This window comes from Dipodomys ordii, unplaced genomic scaffold (assembly GCF_000151885.1).
Source record: "Dipodomys ordii isolate 6190 unplaced genomic scaffold, Dord_2.0 Scaffold189, whole genome shotgun sequence".
Taxonomy (NCBI): domain Eukaryota; kingdom Metazoa; phylum Chordata; class Mammalia; order Rodentia; family Heteromyidae; genus Dipodomys; species Dipodomys ordii.
This window is the reverse complement of record NW_012267405.1, coordinates 1,960,312-1,980,541: the sequence shown is the minus strand read 5'-3', so window position 1 is coordinate 1,980,541 and position 20,230 is coordinate 1,960,312. Positions and strand designations below refer to the sequence as shown.

At 49.6% G+C, this 20,230-nt stretch overlaps 1 protein-coding gene across 1 annotated transcript in view; it reads right to left on the bottom strand.

The window, feature by feature from the left end:
* Loxl2 (lysyl oxidase-like 2) overlaps positions 1 to 19,785 on the bottom strand; it is a 61,279-nt gene extending 41,494 nt beyond the window's left edge. The window contains exons 1-3 of the mRNA XM_013034424.1: positions 19,705 to 19,785; positions 6,578 to 7,002; positions 3,020 to 3,195 (exon numbers count right to left, since the gene is read on the bottom strand). Coding sequence (XP_012889878.1) covers positions 3,020 to 3,195; positions 6,578 to 6,944 — 543 coding nt within the window. The 5' untranslated portion in view covers positions 6,945 to 7,002; positions 19,705 to 19,785. The remainder of the gene's footprint in view (positions 1 to 3,019; positions 3,196 to 6,577; positions 7,003 to 19,704) is intronic.
* Between the last annotated feature and the right edge of the window lie 445 nt (positions 19,786 to 20,230).

Here is a 20,230-nt window from a genome sequence, read left to right as displayed (position 1 = left end):
TTGCTGCTAAGAAGTCAGGTCACAATTTTCTACAACTTGTTACCAGGATGATGAGGTAACACAAGGACCTTAGGAACATCAGTAAAAGGACCCTCCTGGGGGAGGTAGGGAGAAGCTGTTCTTTTGGAGGCAAAGATGCACTTTCTTCTCAACATGACTGGCTGAAAACTGGCATCTATTCGTTAACTCCTGTGACAAAGATTTATATACCTGACATGACTGGCTCATCACAATCCACACAGATAGTTACAATTGAAGTCAAGAAGCAACTCATTCCAGGAAAGATCCGTACCAGGAACCATCAGTATCCAGTGGTGACTGGTTACAAGATGGAGACATTTTAGTTTGATGGGAAAGACTGCTTCTTCTTCAAGGTTACTGTAAATTCATTAGGACCTGTCCATGTGGCCTTGGTGTGAGCCTCCAGCCTTCCCGGGGCACAGGTCACATCTTCCCAGGCCTAAGGGCCATGCTTCCTTTCTAACTGCTGTCCCAGACCATGGTATGTACAACTGGCCCTCAAAAGTGCTCAGGGTAAAGGCAAGTGCCTCTCTTTCATATTAGGAACTCAGTCCTTGCAAGAACAAGGAAGTTTGCACAAAAGCTGGGCACTGGTGGCTCATGCCTATAATCCTAGCTACTCAGGAAGCTGAGATCTGAGAACTGACGTTCAAAGCCAGTCTGGGCAGGAAAATCAATGAGACTCTTATCTCCAATTAGCCACCAGAAATCCGGAAATGGTGCTGTAGCTCAAAGTTATAGAGCTCTAGCCTGAACAAAAGAGCTCAGGACAGTGCCTAGGCCATGAGTTCAAGCCTATCACAGACAAAAATAAAAAATAAAAAGAAGAAAGAAAGTTCTCACAAACTTCTTTTCAGACTGTCTAGGCCTTTTCTACTCCCTTGAGGCTCTGCATGTGATGGGGCCTATCTTCATTTCTATTCAGTTGCTAAGCACTGAAACTGGTTCAGAGTAGATGCTCAAGAAGTAGCCTTTGTCAGAAATATTTTGTTTTTCTAGTGGTAGATGAATCTTCATCTATTTTTCAACTCTAAAGGTACTGGCATTTAGCCTATCTTCCTTTAACTAGTAACACCTTTCTTATGCCAAGGATCCTGGCGCTCCACAAGGATTATCCTGAAGACCATTGTCCATGCGCTTGCTGAGTGTCCTCTTAGGCAGGTGACACTGTGGAGGGAGGACTTGCTATTTCTTACCACTGTTCAGTCTAATATTTATTTCTGGGAGAAAAATGATTTCTCGGAAGAGGAAAGTCTAGGAGTTGGAGATAGTGTCTCCACGAAGTATCTAGAATTGCTTATCTCTTGGATATGATGATGATTAAGATGTAGGCCCTGCCTTCCAGAACCTTCCTTCTCATCTCATCGGAGAGATGAGACATGCGCAGATAGATGTTAGTAAGTATTCCATATAAGGCTGTGACAAGTAGTTATGGCATGGTCTGGGAAATTGGACCACACCAGCCAGCCCCCCTCTCCCCACGCCATCAGCTCCACAGTGAAGCAAAGCTATCGTCAGCAATACCCAGTTACTAAGGAAGGGAGGAAGGTGGTGCCAGGCCTAACTAGGAAGTGATGGGCGGCCATTTCTGCTGGGTCTTCAACAATCACAAGAGGTGACTGTGTTACCACGAATGTGGCTCCCCTGGAGGCTGTGGCCGAGAAGTAAGGCCTCATTCCTCCAGCTGGAGGATGGTCTCCTTCCCATGCTCCTGGAGGGCTGGACCAGTCCCCAGTGTGCATGCTTTGTTCTGGGGACTCTGGAGACTGCGGTGGACCCCAGTCTGGAAAGAATGTTCTCTGGGGCTCCAAACCATCTGGGATGGTTTCACCTTTTTTTTTTTTTTTTTTTAAATCCAGGTAATAGCTGGGCGTCAGGGCTCACACCTATAATCCTAGCTACTCAGGAAGCTGAGATCTGAGGATCACAGTTCAAACCCAGCTCAGGCAGGAAAGTCTGTGAGACTCTTATCGCCAATAAACCACTCAGAAAACTGGAAGTGGCACTGTGGTTCAAGTGATAGAGCGCTCACCTTGAGCTGAAGGGCTGAGGGACAGCGCCCAGGCCCAGAGTTCAAGCCCCATGACCACCACCACCACTACCAACAAAATCCAGGTAATTCCCCTAGGAGGTCAAGGAGAAGACCCCAGTATCTGCATTTGTAAGATGACTACGGTCTCTAGCTGGACTTAGGGACAATTTCCCAGGAGCTGTCAGAATCCCACAGGGCCCCCAGTGACCTCTGCCTTGAGGAATAATGGTATATCATTTCCAAGGTGAAGTTATGAGCGACTGATGGCTTGTACCTGGGGCTGCCTCTCTCGTTCTCCTGTGGATCACTCACTCGGTGTCTCAAGGACCCTCACAGCCTGTGCAGAGACCATGGAGAGAGGGACAGAGGGCTCTAGCCTACTCTACAAGAAGCCTGGCCTGACAAGAACACGAGTCAGCTCCCAGTAATCACCACCACGGCTGACAGGCTGCCTGCATCTTCATGAGAGAGTCTGAGCAGATCAAACAGTTCAGCTGTCCCAGCTTCCTGACCCTGGGAAACAGTGTGAGATGGTAATAATAACGTTGGCGTGTTATGTCATAAAACTGGGATCAAGTTGTTACACAACAACTCATGATGAATACATTTTCCTAGCTTAACGGACAAGCATCTTACCAGGTACCAGTGGCTCACAACTGTAATCCTAGCTACTCAGGGGGCTGAGATCTGAGGATCAAGGTTTGAGGCCAGCTCAGCCAGGAAAATCCATGAGACTCTTATCTCCAACTAACCACCAAAAGGACAGAAGTGGAGCTGTGTCTCAAGTGGTAGCGTGCCAGCCTGGGAGAAAAGAGCTAAGGGACAGCAGCCAGCATACCCTACATATACAAGTGCTACATGGAAGAAGACAAATTTTCACATAAAGAAAGGGAGGGGGTGTTGATTTTAGCTTGGCGGCCGAGCACCTGCATAGCCGGCACAAACAGAAAAGAGCGCCTGACTTGCCTCTATCTGGTTGATCAACGAATTGTCGAATTTGAAGCCAGGAATCCTTTTGTCACTGCATACCACGCCGACGTCTTCTGAGTGCTTGCAGTCGGTGACGCCCCAGCCGTTGGAGGTGCAGGCTGCCAGGGTTGCCTCTTTCCCGGAGCAGTGGACGTTGTCTAGCCAGATGGGCCCTGAAGGGAGCGGAGGAAGGTCAGTGCAGCTCAGGTGTTGCGGACACCCGAGTTTTACATGGAAAGTGAATTTCCTTCTACCTTTGGCAGACACAGGTGGCCATCGATGGAAAACATGGCCTCTAGACCTGAACTGCCAGATTCCCCTGCCAGAGCTTATGCGATTGGGGAAGGAGGTCGACAGAGCGCATTGAAGACAGGAATCAGATTTACACCCGGAAGTCGTGTGGTGCAGTAGAAAGAGTCGGGACCTTGGAGTATAAGCTGTAGTTAAATCTAGGTCAACCACTTTTTATTCTCGTGACTTTGGTGACAGCCCCTTTCCCACCAGTGAAGTGACCCTTTGACCTGCAGAGGTGGGTACTGTGGAGAAATAGCACACGGCAGGTGCTTAGTCTTCTTGCTGGCCCTTAGGCGGCCAAAAGTGGTAGCAATGAGGAGGTGAACTCAAGGAAATGCGAAGCTTTTCCTGAGGGTTTGCAGGTCTTAGGACCCACAGCGTTTACCCTCTCTTTCTTTAGTCTACCAATGACTGATTCTACTATGCAAGGGGGATGGGGGGAGCAGATAGAAACACTCCCACGATAGAAGCTAGAAAACTGAAGCAGGAAGCTAAGGCTCTTACAGGTCAGAGAGGCCCCTGGGTCCATCTCCTGCCTTGCAGGCCTGCCTAGGTCGTGTCTGCGCTGATTGCTGACTGGTTGGGGCTCAAAGGAGAGTATCTCAGAGCATTGTGGGAACAAAGAGTTGATTGAAAACATCTGGGCTGAGGTTTTGCAACTGGTTTCTCAATCTGGGCAGGTTTCCAAGTCGTCAGGCTTCCCTGCAACACAAGCTCCCAAATCGATAGCTGGTTTCTACAACAAGCCCGTGTTTGTCTGGCTAAGTACTAGCAACAGAAGAGACCTCCACCTCCCCAGCAGGGCCTCTCCCTCCGCACCGTCTGCAGCTGAGCTGCTGGAGGGCAGATGGGGGAAAGAAGCTGTTCCCTCAGTCCATCTACTCTGCTCCAGTGCCAGAAGGAGGTTAGCTAGGGAACGGGAAGCAGGTCAGTGAACCTTTAAAGGGACTGCAGAGATGCTGCATGCCAGTAATCCTAACGACTCAGGAAGTTGAGATCTGAAGCCCCTGGTTCACAGCCAGCCTAGGCAGGAATATCCCTGAAGTTCTATATCCAGTTAACCACCAAAAAGCCTGAAGTGGAGGTATGGCTCAAGTAATAGAGCATCTGCATTGAGCAAAAAAGCTAAGGGACAGTTTCCCCCTAGCCCTGAGTTCAAGGACCAACAACACTGGCACCAAAAGTGACAATAAAAGGGGGAGGGGGAAGGGACTGTGCAAAGCTATAAAACATAGATGCTCTGGGAGGTGGGCTTTACTTCTTGGTAAGAAGTGTGTGAAGTTAGGGTCCTGGAGTACTAAAGGAGTCACTCTCCTTCAATGGCTTCCACCGCCAATAATCCTTTTTTTTACATATGCTCCAGCCAATAGGTGGTGGATATGAAATTTGTACTTAGTTCAAGATATCACTGGCCTGGGACACTTTGGACCTCTCTTTGTACTAATACTTTGTCTTTTCTTTTCGGCTGTGGGGTTGAATTCAAGGCCTGGTTGCTATCCTTGAGCTCTTTTATTCAAGGCTAGCACCTTACCACTTTGATCCATAGCTCAAAGTAGTTCATTGGAGTTGAGTCTCATGGACTTTGCTTCCCGGGCTGGCTTTGAACTACAATCCTCAGATCTCAGCCTCCCGAGTAGCTAGGATTACAGGCTTGAGCCACCAGTGCTTGGCTGCTTTGTCTTTTCCTTACATGCTTAGTACCCAGATTTCTAAGCAGCCATCTTCCAGGTCTGCCCATGAGGATGCGGCATGGGTCCAGGCAGCGAGATGCAGCTGGCTTTGAGGAGAGCAGCACTCAGGGCACAAGATGAGGCTCACGTTGAGACAAAAGCAGCCATTCAATAGGAGCAAGATTTAATTTTATTCTTTTCACTGACTTGCTCTAAGATTAATGCCTGCGCTGACAAACTAAGAGTGTGTGAGCAAATTAACAGACCTCTTGGAAGAGAAAGATCAGAGATGAAACTCCACTTGAATGTCAAGTCCTTGGCCCATCAAGGCTATGGAGGCTGTTCAAGATTAAGAATAGGGGACAGCGGGGTGTAGAGCCATCTTGGATCCAATGGCTGTAAAAGTCAGAAGGTGGGAAAGACCTGCTCCCTCTGGAACTTTCCTAGTATATGTGTGTGTTTATGTGGTGTGTGTGTGTGTGTGTGTGTATGTGCACCCACATGTATGCATGAACTTGCTGGGACTTGAACTCAGGGCCTTTCTCTAAGCTCTTACAACTCTTTCTTTTTAGATACACTGATTTGAATCTAACAAGGGTGGAAAGAAGAAGCCAATCAAAGGTGAGGAAGTTGAAGCAGCTCTGTTCCTGAGAATATGTTAGTGTTAAAATAGCGAATCAGCCAGGCACCAGTGGCTCACACCTCTAATCCTAGCTACTCAGGATGCTGACATCTGAGGACTGCAGTTCAAGGCCAGGCCAGGCAGGAAAGCCCATGAGATTCTTATCTGCAAGTAACCACCAAAAAGCCAGAAGTGGAGTTGCCAGTAGTAGAGTGCTAATCTTGAGCAAAAGAAACTCAGAGATAGCACCCACACCTTGAATTCAAGCCCCAGGATTAGCCCACAAAAAAGCTCCCCTCACGCCACCCCCCCAAAAAAAACCCCAATGAATTCCAGTGAAATCCAGCTGGCACCGTTGTCTCATGCCTGTAATCTTAGTTACTCAAGAGGCTGAGTTCTGAGGATTGGGGTTCAAAGCCAGCCAAGGAAAGACACATCTGTCAAGCTCTTATCTCCAATTAATCAGCCTAACGCTGGAAGTGGAAGAATGGCTCAGTGGTAGAGCACCGGTCTTCAGCAAAAGGGCCAAGCAAGAATGCGAGGCCCTGAGTTCAAGGCCTGGTACTGGCACAACACAACAAAACCAAACCCAATGACATCCACACGGGTAGAACAGCAGCCTGTGGGCGCTCTGGTGAGCGGGAGGAAGATGTTCAGCCTTGGGGATCTGGCCTAAGGCACGACTTCCCCTGGGATGCTGGCACAGCCCTTGGCCAGGATATGTGGCTTGGAAACATAGATTCCCCTGCGTGGGGTCACCAGTCATCCTGGCTTCCTGAGAACTTCACCCCAGCAGGTCCTGGAAGGGTCAGGATGATGTGCTTTCTCTACCTCTGCCAGGGGCCTCCCCTCCCCATTCCTCCATGGCTCAGGAATGTATTCCGACAGCCATGACAGCTTCCTTTGTAGCCTAACCTGCCCAAGACCACACTTGGTCCTAAACCGAAACTTGAACACAGAGCCATGTACCTTCTCCTTTGCCATAGGAGGAGCTGGCCGTCCATGACTTGGCCTCCACGTAGCCCAGCTCCCGGCAGATGACGTGGGCGGCGTGGATGGAGAAGTCATCGTCGCACACGGTCCCCCACTGGCCCTCATAGTAGACCTCCACGCGGCCCTCGTTGTGTTTCCTCTTCTGGCCTGCCAGGCGCACCTGGATCTTGACCACGTCGGAGGGCACCTGGGGCTGGTGGTACTCCTCAGGGGCCGGTTGCTGGAAGTACTCGGGGTACTGGAACTGGTAAGGCCAGCTCTCGTACTGTCCTAGGCTCAGGAAGGGCAGGAGGGTGAGCACAGCCAAGCAGACGCAGAGGTGGGGGCCCGGATGCTTCTCCATCCCTGTCCTGTGGCCGGAGCAGGGGGGGGGACAAGGCAGGAGAAGCAGCAGGCACGTCCTGAGAGGAAGGAGAGGGTCATTAGGGAAGGATTTGGGCCACAGACCCTGGCAACATGCTCAGCCACCTCGCCCTCCTTGGCTTAGCATGGAAAGTTCTTCTAGATCTATGTTCCTGTCCATCTCCCTTCCTACCTAACCTTCTGGTCCCATGAGTCTCTGTGTTCCCAAACCTCTTGGCCACCAATTTCCTTAAAAGAGATCCTAGCAGGGAACACAGCACTCCAACTCAACTTTAGCAAGCCCCCCCCCTCTTTTTCTCTTCCCTCCCTCCCTCTCCATATCAAATAGATATATTCATTTAATACCTGCTCCTGAGCAGGAGAACTTCTGGCCAATGGTCTAGTTCCATGAGCCACAAGACATCAGTGAACACTCAGGATTGAAAGTCCCAGTCAAGGTGACCTGACTTGAATCAGGGAGATTTTGCGTCTTCTACAGTGTTTCCTCTTCCCTCTGAAGAACTGGTGTGTGTGTGTGTGTGTGTGTGTGTGTGTGTGTGTGTTGGTCCTGGGGTTTGAACTCAGGGTCTGGGGACTGTCCCTGAGCTTCTTTTGCTCAAGGCTAGTGCCCTACCTCTTGAGCCACAGCTCTATTACTAGCTTTTATTTTTTTTTGTAGTTTATTGGAGAAAAGAATCTTGTGGGGTTTTTTCTGCCTGAGTTGGCTTTGAACAGTGATCCTCATATCTCAGCCTTCTGAGTAGCTAGGATTATAGGCATAAGCCATTAGTGCCTGTTTCCATCCCCCCCCCCGCTTTTTTTTTTTTGAGAAAGGCTTGCTATATAGCTTAGGCCAGCCTTGAACTTGCAAACTTCCTGCATCCACCCTCCAAGAGCTGAGATTACTGTCCAGAGTTCTACATTGCCCCTTTATCCTTTGCTTTATTTTCAGATTAAAGACAGAATGCTCATAAATTGCCAAGTCAAGCTGGGCGCCGGTGGCTCACACCTGCAATCCTAGCTACTCAGGAGGCTGAGATCTGAGGATCATGGTTCAAAGCCAGCCTGGGCAGGAAAGTGTGTGAGACTCTTATCTCCAATAAACCACTAGAAAACCGGAAGTGGCGCTGTGGCTCAAGCGGTAGGGCACTCGACTTGAGCTGAAGAGTGTAGGGACAGCGCCCAAGCCCAGAGTTCAAGCCCCATGACCGACAAAAAATAAAAAATAAATAAAAAATTGCCAAGTCAAACAGAATAGTTTATAACCACTAACATCATAAGACATCCCCTCTGATCAACAGGGATGCCGTCCTATGCACAGCTTCAGTTACACGGGGTGAACCTGAAAATTTCTAGAAAGAAACAATTTCTGTTTGGGATTGTGCAGCAATTCTATGATGAAATTGTGTGCTCCTGTCTCAGGCAGCAAGCTCTGCCTTCAGCACCTGTAAGTGACTCGTACCTTTGTCTCTCCTGCCCCGTGTTGGGCTCTATCAAGGGCATGGCCATTAGTTACTTAGTTTGATATTGCGTATCACCTAGCTTATCACTGATAGGTTCTCCTTTTCCTGTCCAAATAACCATTATTTTACATAATCTTGGCCCCAGAGCACACCAATAGCAATGCAGTAATTCAGGTACAGTATGGAAAGGGGAATTTTTTTTAAAATATAAGATACTCATTACTTTTCTTAAACTTCTTTTGGCAGTATGGGGGTCTGAACTCAGGTTTTTGTCCTTGCTAGGCAGGTACTCTACTTATTCAGTGATGCTGCCAGTCCTTGTTCTTCAATACAATGATAATAATAATAATAATAATAATTGTCATAAGCTGAGGTTGCCAAAAATCTAGTGTATGTGTTGAGGGGTGGGGAGAATGTAATATACCAGACTCAAATGAGGATCGTGGTTCAATGTAATATACCAGACTCAAATGAGGATCGTGGTTCAAAGCCAGCCCGGACAGAAAAGTCCATGAGACTCATCTCTAATTAGCCACCTAAAAACCAGAAGTGAAGGTGTGGCTCCAGGTGGTAGAGCACTAGCCTTGAGCAACAAAGCTCAGAGACAGCTCCCAGGAACTGAGTTCAAGCCCCATGATGGATGGATGGATGGATGGATGGATGGATGGATGGATGGATGGAGGGACGGCAGACACACAGGGACACACACACACACACACACACATACACACACATAGCCTCAATGATTCCTCACCCCTACCTCTACTTTATTGTAAACGTTACACAAGTTGTTAATAAAAATCAGAAAAAATCGCAAACTGGTAAAAGGAAGGAAGTATTTTGTAATAATACTCTTGGGGAAAACTACTATCAAATTTAGCATTTGGAGGCTTATCGAATAGTCTTCCAGTCTTTTCTCTGTACACATTTACTTTTAAAAATGGGAGTCATTTTCTACAGATTGTTTCATAAACTGCTTTTGCTGTTGGAGGGAATATTGAAAATACATCCACTAACCATTCTTTAATCATTTCTAATTATACAACATTTGGTCAGATGATTTATCCAAATCACATTTTTTTTGTTCCAATACTAGGGCTTGAACTCAGGCCCTGGTGATCTCAGTTGACCTTTTCATTCAAGGCTGGTACTCTACTTCTTGAGCTACAGTTCTGCTTCTGACTTTTTGTTAGTTAATTGAAGATTAAGAGTTACAGGGACTTTTCTACCCTAGCTGGCTTTGTACTTCAATCCTCAGGTCTCCCAAGTTGCTGGTATTACAGGCATGAGCCACCAGTACCAGGTTGGTCACAATCACCTTTCTACATCTTTCACAGCTGTACACATTGTAAAAGTGGAAATATTTGTTACTGAAAGTGTGAGTCATCTTCAGATAAATTCCTAAAAATAAAATGACCAAGCGGTATTTTATCTTAACTACTATGACTCTGGTTACCAGAAAAAATCAGAGCATTTCTGTGGCCCATATTGCTGGCTTTGGGGATGTCTTCATGCCCTTTTCTACTTGTTCTTATTGTTTTTGTAAGATTTTTTTTTTTTTTTGGTCGTTGTGGGGCTTGAACTCTGGGCGCTGTCCCTGTGCTCTTCAGCTCAAGGCAAGTGCTCTACCGCTTGAGCCACAGCGCCACTTCTGGTTTTCTACTGGTTTATTGGAGATAAGGGTCTCATGGATGTTCCTGCCTGGGCTGGCTTTGAACGGCAATCCTCAGATCTCAGCCTCCTGAGGAGCTAGGATTACAGGCGTGAACCACCGGCGCCTGGCTGTTTTTGTAAGATTTTTATTTCCGTACTGGCATCTATCCAAACCCACAGGAGGAAAAGTCTTCCAGGCATACCAGGGGGCTTTGGGTGTGGCCTGTGCACACTGGGCCCGCCACTCCCACCAGAAGTACTCCAGGTCTCCAGCCTTTTCTGATGCCTGAACACAGTAGACTGGGAGTGAATGTTTCCTGTTGTCCTTTCTGGCCAGCTGAGGACATCTGGAAGATGCCTCTGTCTTTTCCATAACCTAATCTGCCCGTCCTTGGTCAGAGATTTTTATTTCACGAAAGAAATTGATAGCTGGGTGCCTGTGGCTCACGCCTGTAATCTTAGGCATTCAGGAGGCTGAGCCCTGAAGACTGAAGTTCAAAGACAGCCTGGAGCAGAAAAGTCCCCGAGACTCTTACCACCAATTAAGCAGCAAAAAGCTAGCAGTGAAGCTAAAGGGGACAGCACCTTGGCTCTGAGTTCAAGTCTCTGTATTGGCACAAAAAAGCAAGCAAGCAAGCAAGCAAGCAAGCAAGCAAGCAAGCAAGCAAGCAAGCAAGCAAGCAAGAAAGAAAGAAAGAAAGAAAGAAAGAAAGAGAAGACCTAGTTAGAGACACAAATCTGTGCCTTAGTCCCGAGAGTGGTTAGATATAAGAGGATGGATTCTCTGTTCCAGTGAAGTTGCATCACCCCAGGACATGGAATTCCAGAACCTTGAGTGCAAGCAACGGAGTCTGCCAACTGGATCAGCAGAACACAGGGGACGAAGGCAGAGAATCTGGTACACACACACACACATACACACACACACACACACACAGCCAGACTGAACTTTTTCCTAGGCCTGGATGTGTGTGGGGAGGAGGGTAAAGGGGCGGGGATTTGTCTCACAAGAAGAAGCCCACCTAGGAGAATATTCCACGGAAACATCCCCACCCAGGGAGGCCTGAGCACTTCCGGGCTGGACAATACCAGGGCCCACACCCTAGGGACAGAGGTAGCTGACAGATGGGTAAAATCAAAGGATTGCCAAGGAGCTGGCTAGGACTAGCACAGATCAGAAAGGGCTTAATGTGTCTCCAATGTGTTTTCTCACCAGGCTGGTTTGTGACTAGGCGGTTGCCCACATTCTTTCATTCAGGTCAATCTGTTTGAGGACACAGTGGTCCCATGATTTAGGCCTGTTGCAGCTGAAGTGGGGCAAGCTGAAGCTAATGAACACCCCAATGGGGTGGGAGAGACTCGTCCATGTAGCTAGGACTTGCTGCCCGTTGGTACATCTTTCCTCCACGAATTGCAGGGGGGCTGGCTACCTATCCATTGACAGGAGTGCCATGGACTGGGGCTTCTCTAGTCATGTGGCACAGAGATCGAATCTCATTTCAACCACTGATTAGCTCAGGGACCTCAGGAGCACTTTGGTTTTCTAAGTCTTAGTATTTCATCTATAAAACAGCAACAATCTATGCTTAAAAACAACTGCTTCAGGGAAAAATAAGAAATATTTACTTGTTCGAACTGTTGTAAAAAGTTTGAGCCAGGTGCCGGTGGCTCACGCCTGTAATCTGCCTATTCAGGAGGCTGAGATCTGTGGATCGAGGCCTGAAGTCAGCTCAGGAAGGAAAAGCTGTGAGACTTAACTCCAATGAACAACTAAAAAGCTAGAGGTAGAACGGTGGCTGAAGTGGTAGAGCGCTACTGCCTTGAGGGGAAAAGCTCAGGGACAGCACCCAGATCCTGAGTGCAAGCCTCAGTAATAGCATAAAAAGAAATAAAACATCTCAGCTGTCATCAAACAGTTAAACTGCCTTACCCACAATGGTGTCAGGTCTGCCTGAGAAGGAACATGAAAAAACCCATTCCCTAAAAGCCTGAGCACTGAGATTTCCTTGGGGCCGCTCTAGCCCTTTTCTTGGGAATCATTTCTTCCCCTTTTACCACAAGGCCTTCTGTCCACGTAGAAGTCACCTGAGCAAAGATATTTTCTGAACAGCCAGGGGCCCTCGCTCAGGGCAGCGGGGGCCTGGAGCTCAGTAGAAGTTTCTCACCAAAAAGAATGTTCTACTTGACATCTCTACCTGATTCAGACTTGGGGGTGAATGGGGTGCTCCATAGGATCCTTTCTGCATGGGATTCTGGGATTCCTGCTGGGCCTGAGGCCCACCACGGAGTAGGATCCTAGGCTCTGCTATGGCCACAGGAAGCATATTCCTTTGCAGGAGCCTTGTCTTGGGTGAACGGGACGTGTCTGGGACATGGATGACCACCTGAGAATGGACACTTTGACACCAGGCTTGGCCAGGCCTGCCTGGTCCCTTTGGCCAAGGATTCTTCCTGAGTGCAGCTACTTCTGGTCAAGCGCAGGAATGTGGGGAGGACAATGAGGTGGGAAGAAGGTAGCCAGACCAAGCTGAATATTTTTCAGCCTCCCAAAAGAGGCCTTTGTCGGCATAATTTGTTGTGACTAATCGAGGTTCCCCACAGTCCACCTCTGGCTCTGAGTGGAATTTTTGTTTTGACCAGGCCGTTCCCCGCAGAGGCTAAAGGTGAGGCAAGCTGAAGCTCCCTGGGTTTCCAGAAAAATGGACATGGATCTGCCCACAGGACGGCCTTTCCTGACCTTCAAAGAAATGATCCTCTAGTAGCAAGTCCACCTAAAAGGGCTAAGAAAGACGATGGTAAAATTCCTGAGGCCCGATGAGCTAGTGCCAAGTCCTGATCACCTAGAGGTCTGTATGGCAGAGCTCCCCCCCCACCCCCAATCACTTAGTGCACACAGGCAGAGGGCAGGAACCATAACCCTACGGTGGGTGACCTTCTGGCCTGAAGTGCCCAGGACCTCGGATGGAGACTGCTCCATGTCTATAACAAGTGGGTGCACAAGTGGCCACAGCAAAGTGGGGCATGCGCAGATGCACAGCAGTCAGTCTACACACCAGAATTCTTGCAAGAGGCGGCAGCCCGACCCTAACCTTCACAGGAATAAAACCCCAGCCAAACTCGGCGTCAGGGCTCTGGCGCCTTGCCGGAGCCTGTCACCTTGCAGCGTTCCACACTTTCACCTGAATAAACTCTTGTGTTTTTTTTTTTTTTCTTTTCATCATGTTTGTGCCTTGCTTGAATTCACCTGAAAGTGCTTCTTCTTACTGAGGGGATGGGCTTTCTCAGGACCTTTGTTGTTGATCAGCATTGGTGCTAAGTCTCTTCGGGGTCTTGTTCTCAGACTCATTCTAGTATTCACTGCGTTTCCAGACATGGCATGGCTCACACTGCCAGCAGTAGGAGGGCTCTGCTCTCTTCAGCATAACAAGGACCAACGTCAGCCTGCGACGCTGAACTTTAGCCACACCTCCTCACCGGCCCACCACCGGGCTGGTGTGCATTTGGTTGTACCTCCTATTGCACGTGCCATTTCCTAGTCTAGAATACCATTCAAGCTCCTTGTGAGCACTTCCTCTGTGCTTAAGCATGGACTCACATACCTGCATTTTAAAAATCCTAGCCAGGCACCAGTGGCTCACACCTGTAATCCTAGCTACTCAGGAGGTTGAGATCTCGGAATGGCAGTTCAAAGCCAGCCTGGACAGGAAAGTCCATGAGACTCTTATTTCTAGTAAACTACTTAAGAACAAAAACAGAAGTGGCACTGTGGTAGAACACTAGCCTTGAGCAAAAGAAGCGCAGGGACAGCAACTAGGTCCTGAGTTCAAGCCCCAGAGCTAGCACACAAAAAAATCTAAGCCAGATGCTGGTGACTCCTATCTGCAATCTAGCTATAAAAGATGGAGACCTAGAAGATCAAAGCTCAAAGCCAACCTTCACAGAAAACATCTTCAAGATTCCATCTCTAACTAACCAGCAAAATGCTGAAAGGGAAGGGAAAGAAAGGGAAGGGAAGGGAAGGAAGAAAAAGGAAGGAGGAAGGGGAGGGAAGGGAGAGAGTTCAGAAGGAGGGAGGGAGGATGAGAGGGAAGGAAGGAATTTAATAGTAGTCTATGCTACCAAAAAAAGGAGCAAAAAGTGTATGTTATTCAACTTTATGCTTATATTTAGTTCAAAATGTTTTAGAAAAGTATCTGGAAGACTACCTTTGAGTCCTGCCCTCCGAAAAGCCATGTCCACCAATGGTGTATCAGGACAAGGAGTGGGAAAGACTCATGGATCCATGTATAAAGACACTATAAAGAAACTATACATGAAATTGTTCATGAATGGTTGGCATGTTACCTTCTCATGAGGTGTACACTTTGTAGGGAAATGTCACTGTATTTGCAGAAGATAAGGCTAACATTATCCTGGCCACACGAAGGGTGGCAGGGAGAATTGTTGTCTGGGGCATACAGAGTGAGACCTATGTCCCTAGGGCACTGGAGCTGAGGCTAAGTGTTGTTAAGTGCTGTTAAGCACTGTTTCGAGCTGCTGAGAATGTTAGCTTTGTTGAGCTCTGAGTCTTTACTATCAGCCTTCCCCAAAGGCTGCCATTCAAGCAGCCCCTTTTCCAATGGCAACACCCAGCCCTTTTTTATTTTTATTTTTTTTTATTTTTTGGGTCCGGTCGTGGGGCCTGAACTCTGGGCCTGGGTGCTGTCCCTCAGCTCTTCAGCTCAAGGCTAGCGCTCTACCACTTGAGCCACGGCGCCACTTCCGGCTTTTTTCTTTTTGCTTATGTGGTGCTGAGGAATCAAACCCAGGGCCTTGAGCATTCAAGGCAAGCGCTCTACCACTGAGCCACCTTCCCAGCCCACAACCAGCCCTTTTGGACACTTTCTGTTACTCTGAAAACACTCCAGCTGTAGAGACCATTGCAATGGAAGCCATGAATCCTGCTCCAGGAGGCCTTGCCCCAGTCACGATGTTTCACGCATGTTCCAGCCTTGGAAGACAGCACTCCAGGGAAGGGAGGCTGCAACGCGCTTTCGTTGACCTTACAGTGATTCTCAGTAATATGGGAGAGGGAGCACTCTTTAGGAGTGCTAGGAGCTAGTGACTGGTGCAAGGTGGGACCAGTTATTAGCCCTCATGCAAGGCGGCCTGTGATTGGTCCCTACACAAAGCCCGTAACTGGTGAAACTGGGAGCCATGCTGTGGTTGGTGCAAGTACAATCCTCTATTTGCATGCCATGACCATGCCACACCCGCCCTCCTGGCTCTATAACCAGGCTGTTTAGCTCACTTTGCCAATCAGGCAAGAGATATCCTCCTGTGATGTCTATGAGCGTTCAGCATTAGGCCCAACAAAACGCTTCTCCCAAATAGCTTTTCTTGTAATACCAAGTCTAGTGAGCTCATGCGGCTACATTCAGACGCAACAGTGGCAGTGGGGCAGCAGCAGTACAGCGGCAGCGGCCGTCAACCTCACAGTGGCTGAAGAGTTCCAGAATCTGAAGTGTGGTGGAGGGATACAGCAGGTGAGAACAGGTTAAGTGCCCAGGTGCAGAAGGCAGGAGCGGGAAGACTGCAGTCCTTGGTCTCTGCAAGTGTTCCTGGGAGCTGCAAAGGATCCTAACACTCAGGGACTCAGAAACTGCCACACCACCTGCTGTAAAGGCCAAGGGTCCAAATTCGCAAGATCTAGGAGCTGCAGCACTCGCTAGCACTCACTGCTGCTGTAAACGCACTGCTATTACAGCCAAGGATGTTATCACCACCCAGGGCTGGGCTGCTGGCAGTTAGAACCCAACACCCAGCCTCTAGCCTGGTTACCAGGGTCGTAAGTCTCCAGCGTCTATGCCGTAGAGTGCTAAATATCTAGTTCTCAAGAGCTAGGAGGCTATAAGCCTCTGAATCTGTCAGCCAGGCCTGTAAGCCCGAGGGCATTCAAGAGTTCAGGGCTACTCAATGATTTCCATCTGAGTAGACACAAGGACCCTGATCAACTCATTGGTAACAACTAGAGTAGCTGTCTATGCTTGTCTGGCATGAATACTGGCAATGGAAAAAACGAAAGAGAAAACATATTGCCATTTGAAATAATATTACACAGTTGTTTCTCAGCCTCTGTGAGGGACTGAGGCCAGGACCTGCCTCAAAGACCAAAAGCCCTTGTGCAAACGGCAGTGTTGGCACATAACCCACATATGCGCCATCTGACGCTTTAAATCATCCCTGGATTGCTCACAATACTTAATACGATGCCGACACATCACTTCATTCTCATGCATGTACCACAGCACACAGTACATGGCAAATTTTAGAACTTTCCAGATTTAAAAAGTAATTCCATCCCTGATTAGTCAAAGCTGAAAATGCAGAGCCCACAAGCACAGGGGATTAACTGTTATTAACCATATTACCAAAAGTATTTCAAGTGATAGGATCTTTTTTTTTTTTTTGGCTGAGCTGGGCACAATGTCTCCTCATGCCTAAAATTCTAGCTACTCAGGAGGCTGAGATTGGAGGGTTGCAAATTGAGGCCATCTAAGGCAAGAAAGTTCTTCAGACCCCATCACAGCTACCTAGACCACGGTGCCTGTCTATCATCGTAGCTACAGCAGGAAGTGTAATTGGAGGAGCATAGTCCAGGCTAGCCCATGGCAAAAATAACAACAACAACAACAACGGCAGTAGGGCAGCAGTACTATCATAACTAACCCTATCATAAAAATCACCAGAGCAGTGGTTGAAGTAGTAAGTGAGCCTGCCTAGTGGGCAGCGTGAGTGCTGTGCCCGCAGTTCAAACCCTTGCTTGTGCCAAGAAAAAAGAAAAGCCAAAACGAAAATGAAACACTTTAGATGAAAGCAACAAGCTGCTTTTTCAGTTCGCTGATGTCAAGTGCTAAATGATTACGAAAACATTTCTGATAGCAAGTGCAGAGAAAGGAACAAAGCCAAGTTGGACTCTTCAGGAAGCAGCTGACTCACCAGCCACCAAGTCAATCAGCTGCAAGTCAACATTTCAACTCTTCAAGATCCTTACTGTAAAACCAATGTGCATCTCAGCTCCCTTCGCTCTGTGGTGGGACTTGGTGAGAAGCAGATAAAAAGACCAAAAGAAATTGTACAATGCAACAGGATTCGGCTCCACCTCTAAGACATTTAGGGGAAAGATGGAAAACTTTAAAATATCAAAGAAATGTTGATTATTAGGTGTAATAATGGTGTCATAATTATTTACTACCTTTAGCTGTCACACTGAAATATATAGAGATGTGAAATGACTTGGTGTCAGGCATCAATAAAAAAAAGGGAAAGGAGCAGGACACCGGTGGCTCACGCCTGTAATCCTAGCTACTCAGGAGTCTGAGATCTGAGGATTGCAGTTCAAAGCCAGCTGTGGTGCTGTGGTGGTAGAGTACTTGCCTTGCACTGAAGAGCTGAAGGACAGCACTCAGGCCCAGCGTTCAAGCTCCACTACGGACGAGAGAGAGGGGGGGGTGGAGGGGGGGAGGGAGAGAGGATGACAAACACATTGCTTGTAAACACTGATGTAAATGCTAAGACCCAGTGAGAAGTATCGAGGATTCATTTGTGTAAAGCTCGACTTTCGTGTATATTTGGGATAAAGTAATTTCCATAAATGGTGAGGAATTTTCTAGGATATTGGTGAGCATTCTGATTGTCAGGTGCAGAGGACAGAAAATGTTTCCCTCACACAACACTTCCCAAGCTGGTCATCCAGAGGTCAGAGGGCATGGGCTTGGGAAATCATCGCGAGAGGTCAGGCAAGGGGCCCAGGGACACACTCACAGTCTCTTGGAAGCATTGACATGGTGGGTAATAGATAAGGACAAATGCAGGCTCTGTCTTCAGATCAGAGTTTTCTATTTGGCTTGCTACTAACAGCTAAGTGACCTTAGATGGAGTTACACAAAGTCACAAGAAGACAAGCAAATGCATGCACGCATGCACAAAGAGCACTGAGAGCTGGTCCACTTGAGGAAAGCCCCGAGAGCCAGCAGGTCCCAAAGGATGTATGCATTCTGTCATGGTCATCCGCACACTGGGGACAGAGAAGGGGGAAAGACAAGGCAGGAAGATCATCCTAGCTTACTCAGGAGACTGAGACCTGAGGCTCAAGATTCAAAGACAGCCCAGGCAGGAAAGTCTGTGAAACTCTTATCTCCAATTAACAACAACAACAAAAACAGAAAAGAGCCACACAACTGTGGCTCCAGTAATAAAGTACAAGCCGTGAGCCCCAAAGTCCAGGCCCTGAGTTCAAGCCCCAGGACCAACACACACACACGCAGGGTCTGTCCAGTGAGTCAGGTATTCATCCAAGAACTGACGAGAGAGATGAATTCTTTATCTTCCATCCCACATAAGTGGAGTACACAAGATGGCATAAATAAAATGGGGCACCAGGGGCTCACATCTATAATCCTAGCTCCGCAGGAGGCTGAGATCTGAGGATCAAGCCGGTTGGGGCAGAAATGTTCTTGGGATTACATCTCCAATCTACCAACAAAACGCCGGACTGGAGTGGTCGATAGGACATCGACTGGAAGCCAGCAAGCAGAGCAAGAGCACAAACAAGTCCCTGAGATCAAGCCCAGGACCCCCACACACATCATCAATGAGACATTCCTTCGGGAGAGGCAGGCTCGGGAATAAGGAAGCAGAGATGGATTCTATCCACACTGCCCATCCCAGTAGCCCGGACCTTAAGCATTTTCCTCTTCTGGAAAAAGTAAAGATTGGGCTGCTTTTAACATCTCTGTGTGAGGGGGATAAAACGAATCTGGGGCATGTTCTGGCGGAGGGAGATCTTTCCTGCGCTCAGCGTGAGTGGTTTCCTACTACATGGAGGAAAGGAACTCCCTCAGCCCTGTCCCCCTCCAGGCTCAGCTGTCTGTCCATCCAGACCCCCTCTTCCCCCCCTCCAGTTGTTGCTTGCTTTGCTTGGGTTGTGGTCTCCGTCAAGACAGACAGTTTCTCTCCCAGCCCGGATCCACAGACGAACAACGGCAGGGGAGCCCCAGATTCTGCCTGGGACTGGGGGTGATTTGGGGCCTGAAAGTTGTGGGCTCCTGGGGCTCACTCTACTACAGTAGGATTCAACTCCAAGGGGGTCTCGTGGAGTGGGGGGACCTGGCACACACGACCCACCCGTGGGTTCGCCGGTGCGGGTAACAGCGGGACAAGTGTCCTGGTACCAAAGCCGGTCGCAGGCTGTGCGCTCTGGGGTTACGGGGTGCTGCTCCCCAGGGGTCCCCCCTCTCCCTCCACCTCGAGCGCATCCCGTCCCACCACCGGAACCACAGCCAAGGGGGCATCATCCCCCAGCCCCGCGGCCCCGGCTCGCGTCCGGGGCGCTCCGGGCGCGCGCGCCCCTGGAAGCCGTGCGCCCAGCTTCCAGCCCAGGATCAAGGCCGGGCCGGGCCGGGCGCCCCGTCGGAGGGGGAAGCCGTCCGCCGCACGTCCTCACTGCGTTCCTAAGCACGAAGCCCGGGATCCCAGGACGCCCCAGGAATCCCAAGAATCCGAGCGGGGCAGCGGCGGCCCCGCGGGACGGGAGGCGGCCGGGACGCGCACCGGGTCGCCCCGCGGCCCCCGGGGGGGAGCGGGCGGTCCGGGAGGCGCTCTTACCTGGGCGGCAGGAGTCCGCGGCGGCCAGGGACTGGGCTCCCCACGGCGGCCCCTCTCCGCGCCGATCGCCCCTGCGCTCCGGCGCCCCGGGACGGAGCCTCGAAGGAAGCGGCGCCGAGTTCGCCCAGTCGCTCGCTCCGCCTCCCTTTTAACCTGGGCCGGCGGCAAACCCCGCCCCTTCCCCCGCCCCGAAGGCGGCCGCGCGTGGAAGCCCGGCCTCCGCAGCCTTTGTTAGAACTCCGGGGAGGCGGCGCCCCCGGGCCCCCGGGGACTCTGCGGGGGTGTGTGAGGGGGAACAGGCCTGAACTGGGAGGCCTGGGGGAGTGGGGGACACCCCCTCCCCCCCACACCCCCTCCCCCCCCTCCCCCGTCCCAACCCCACGTTTCCGCAGCTGGAGAAAAAGCAGCTCCTGAGGGTTGGTCCTAAGGCCAGACTGCCGGGCCTATCAAGCAGAGCCAAGGCTTCGCCGTGGGGAAGCAGCCCATCTCAGCTGCAGGACTGCTTTTAGAAAACTCCTCGTTACAC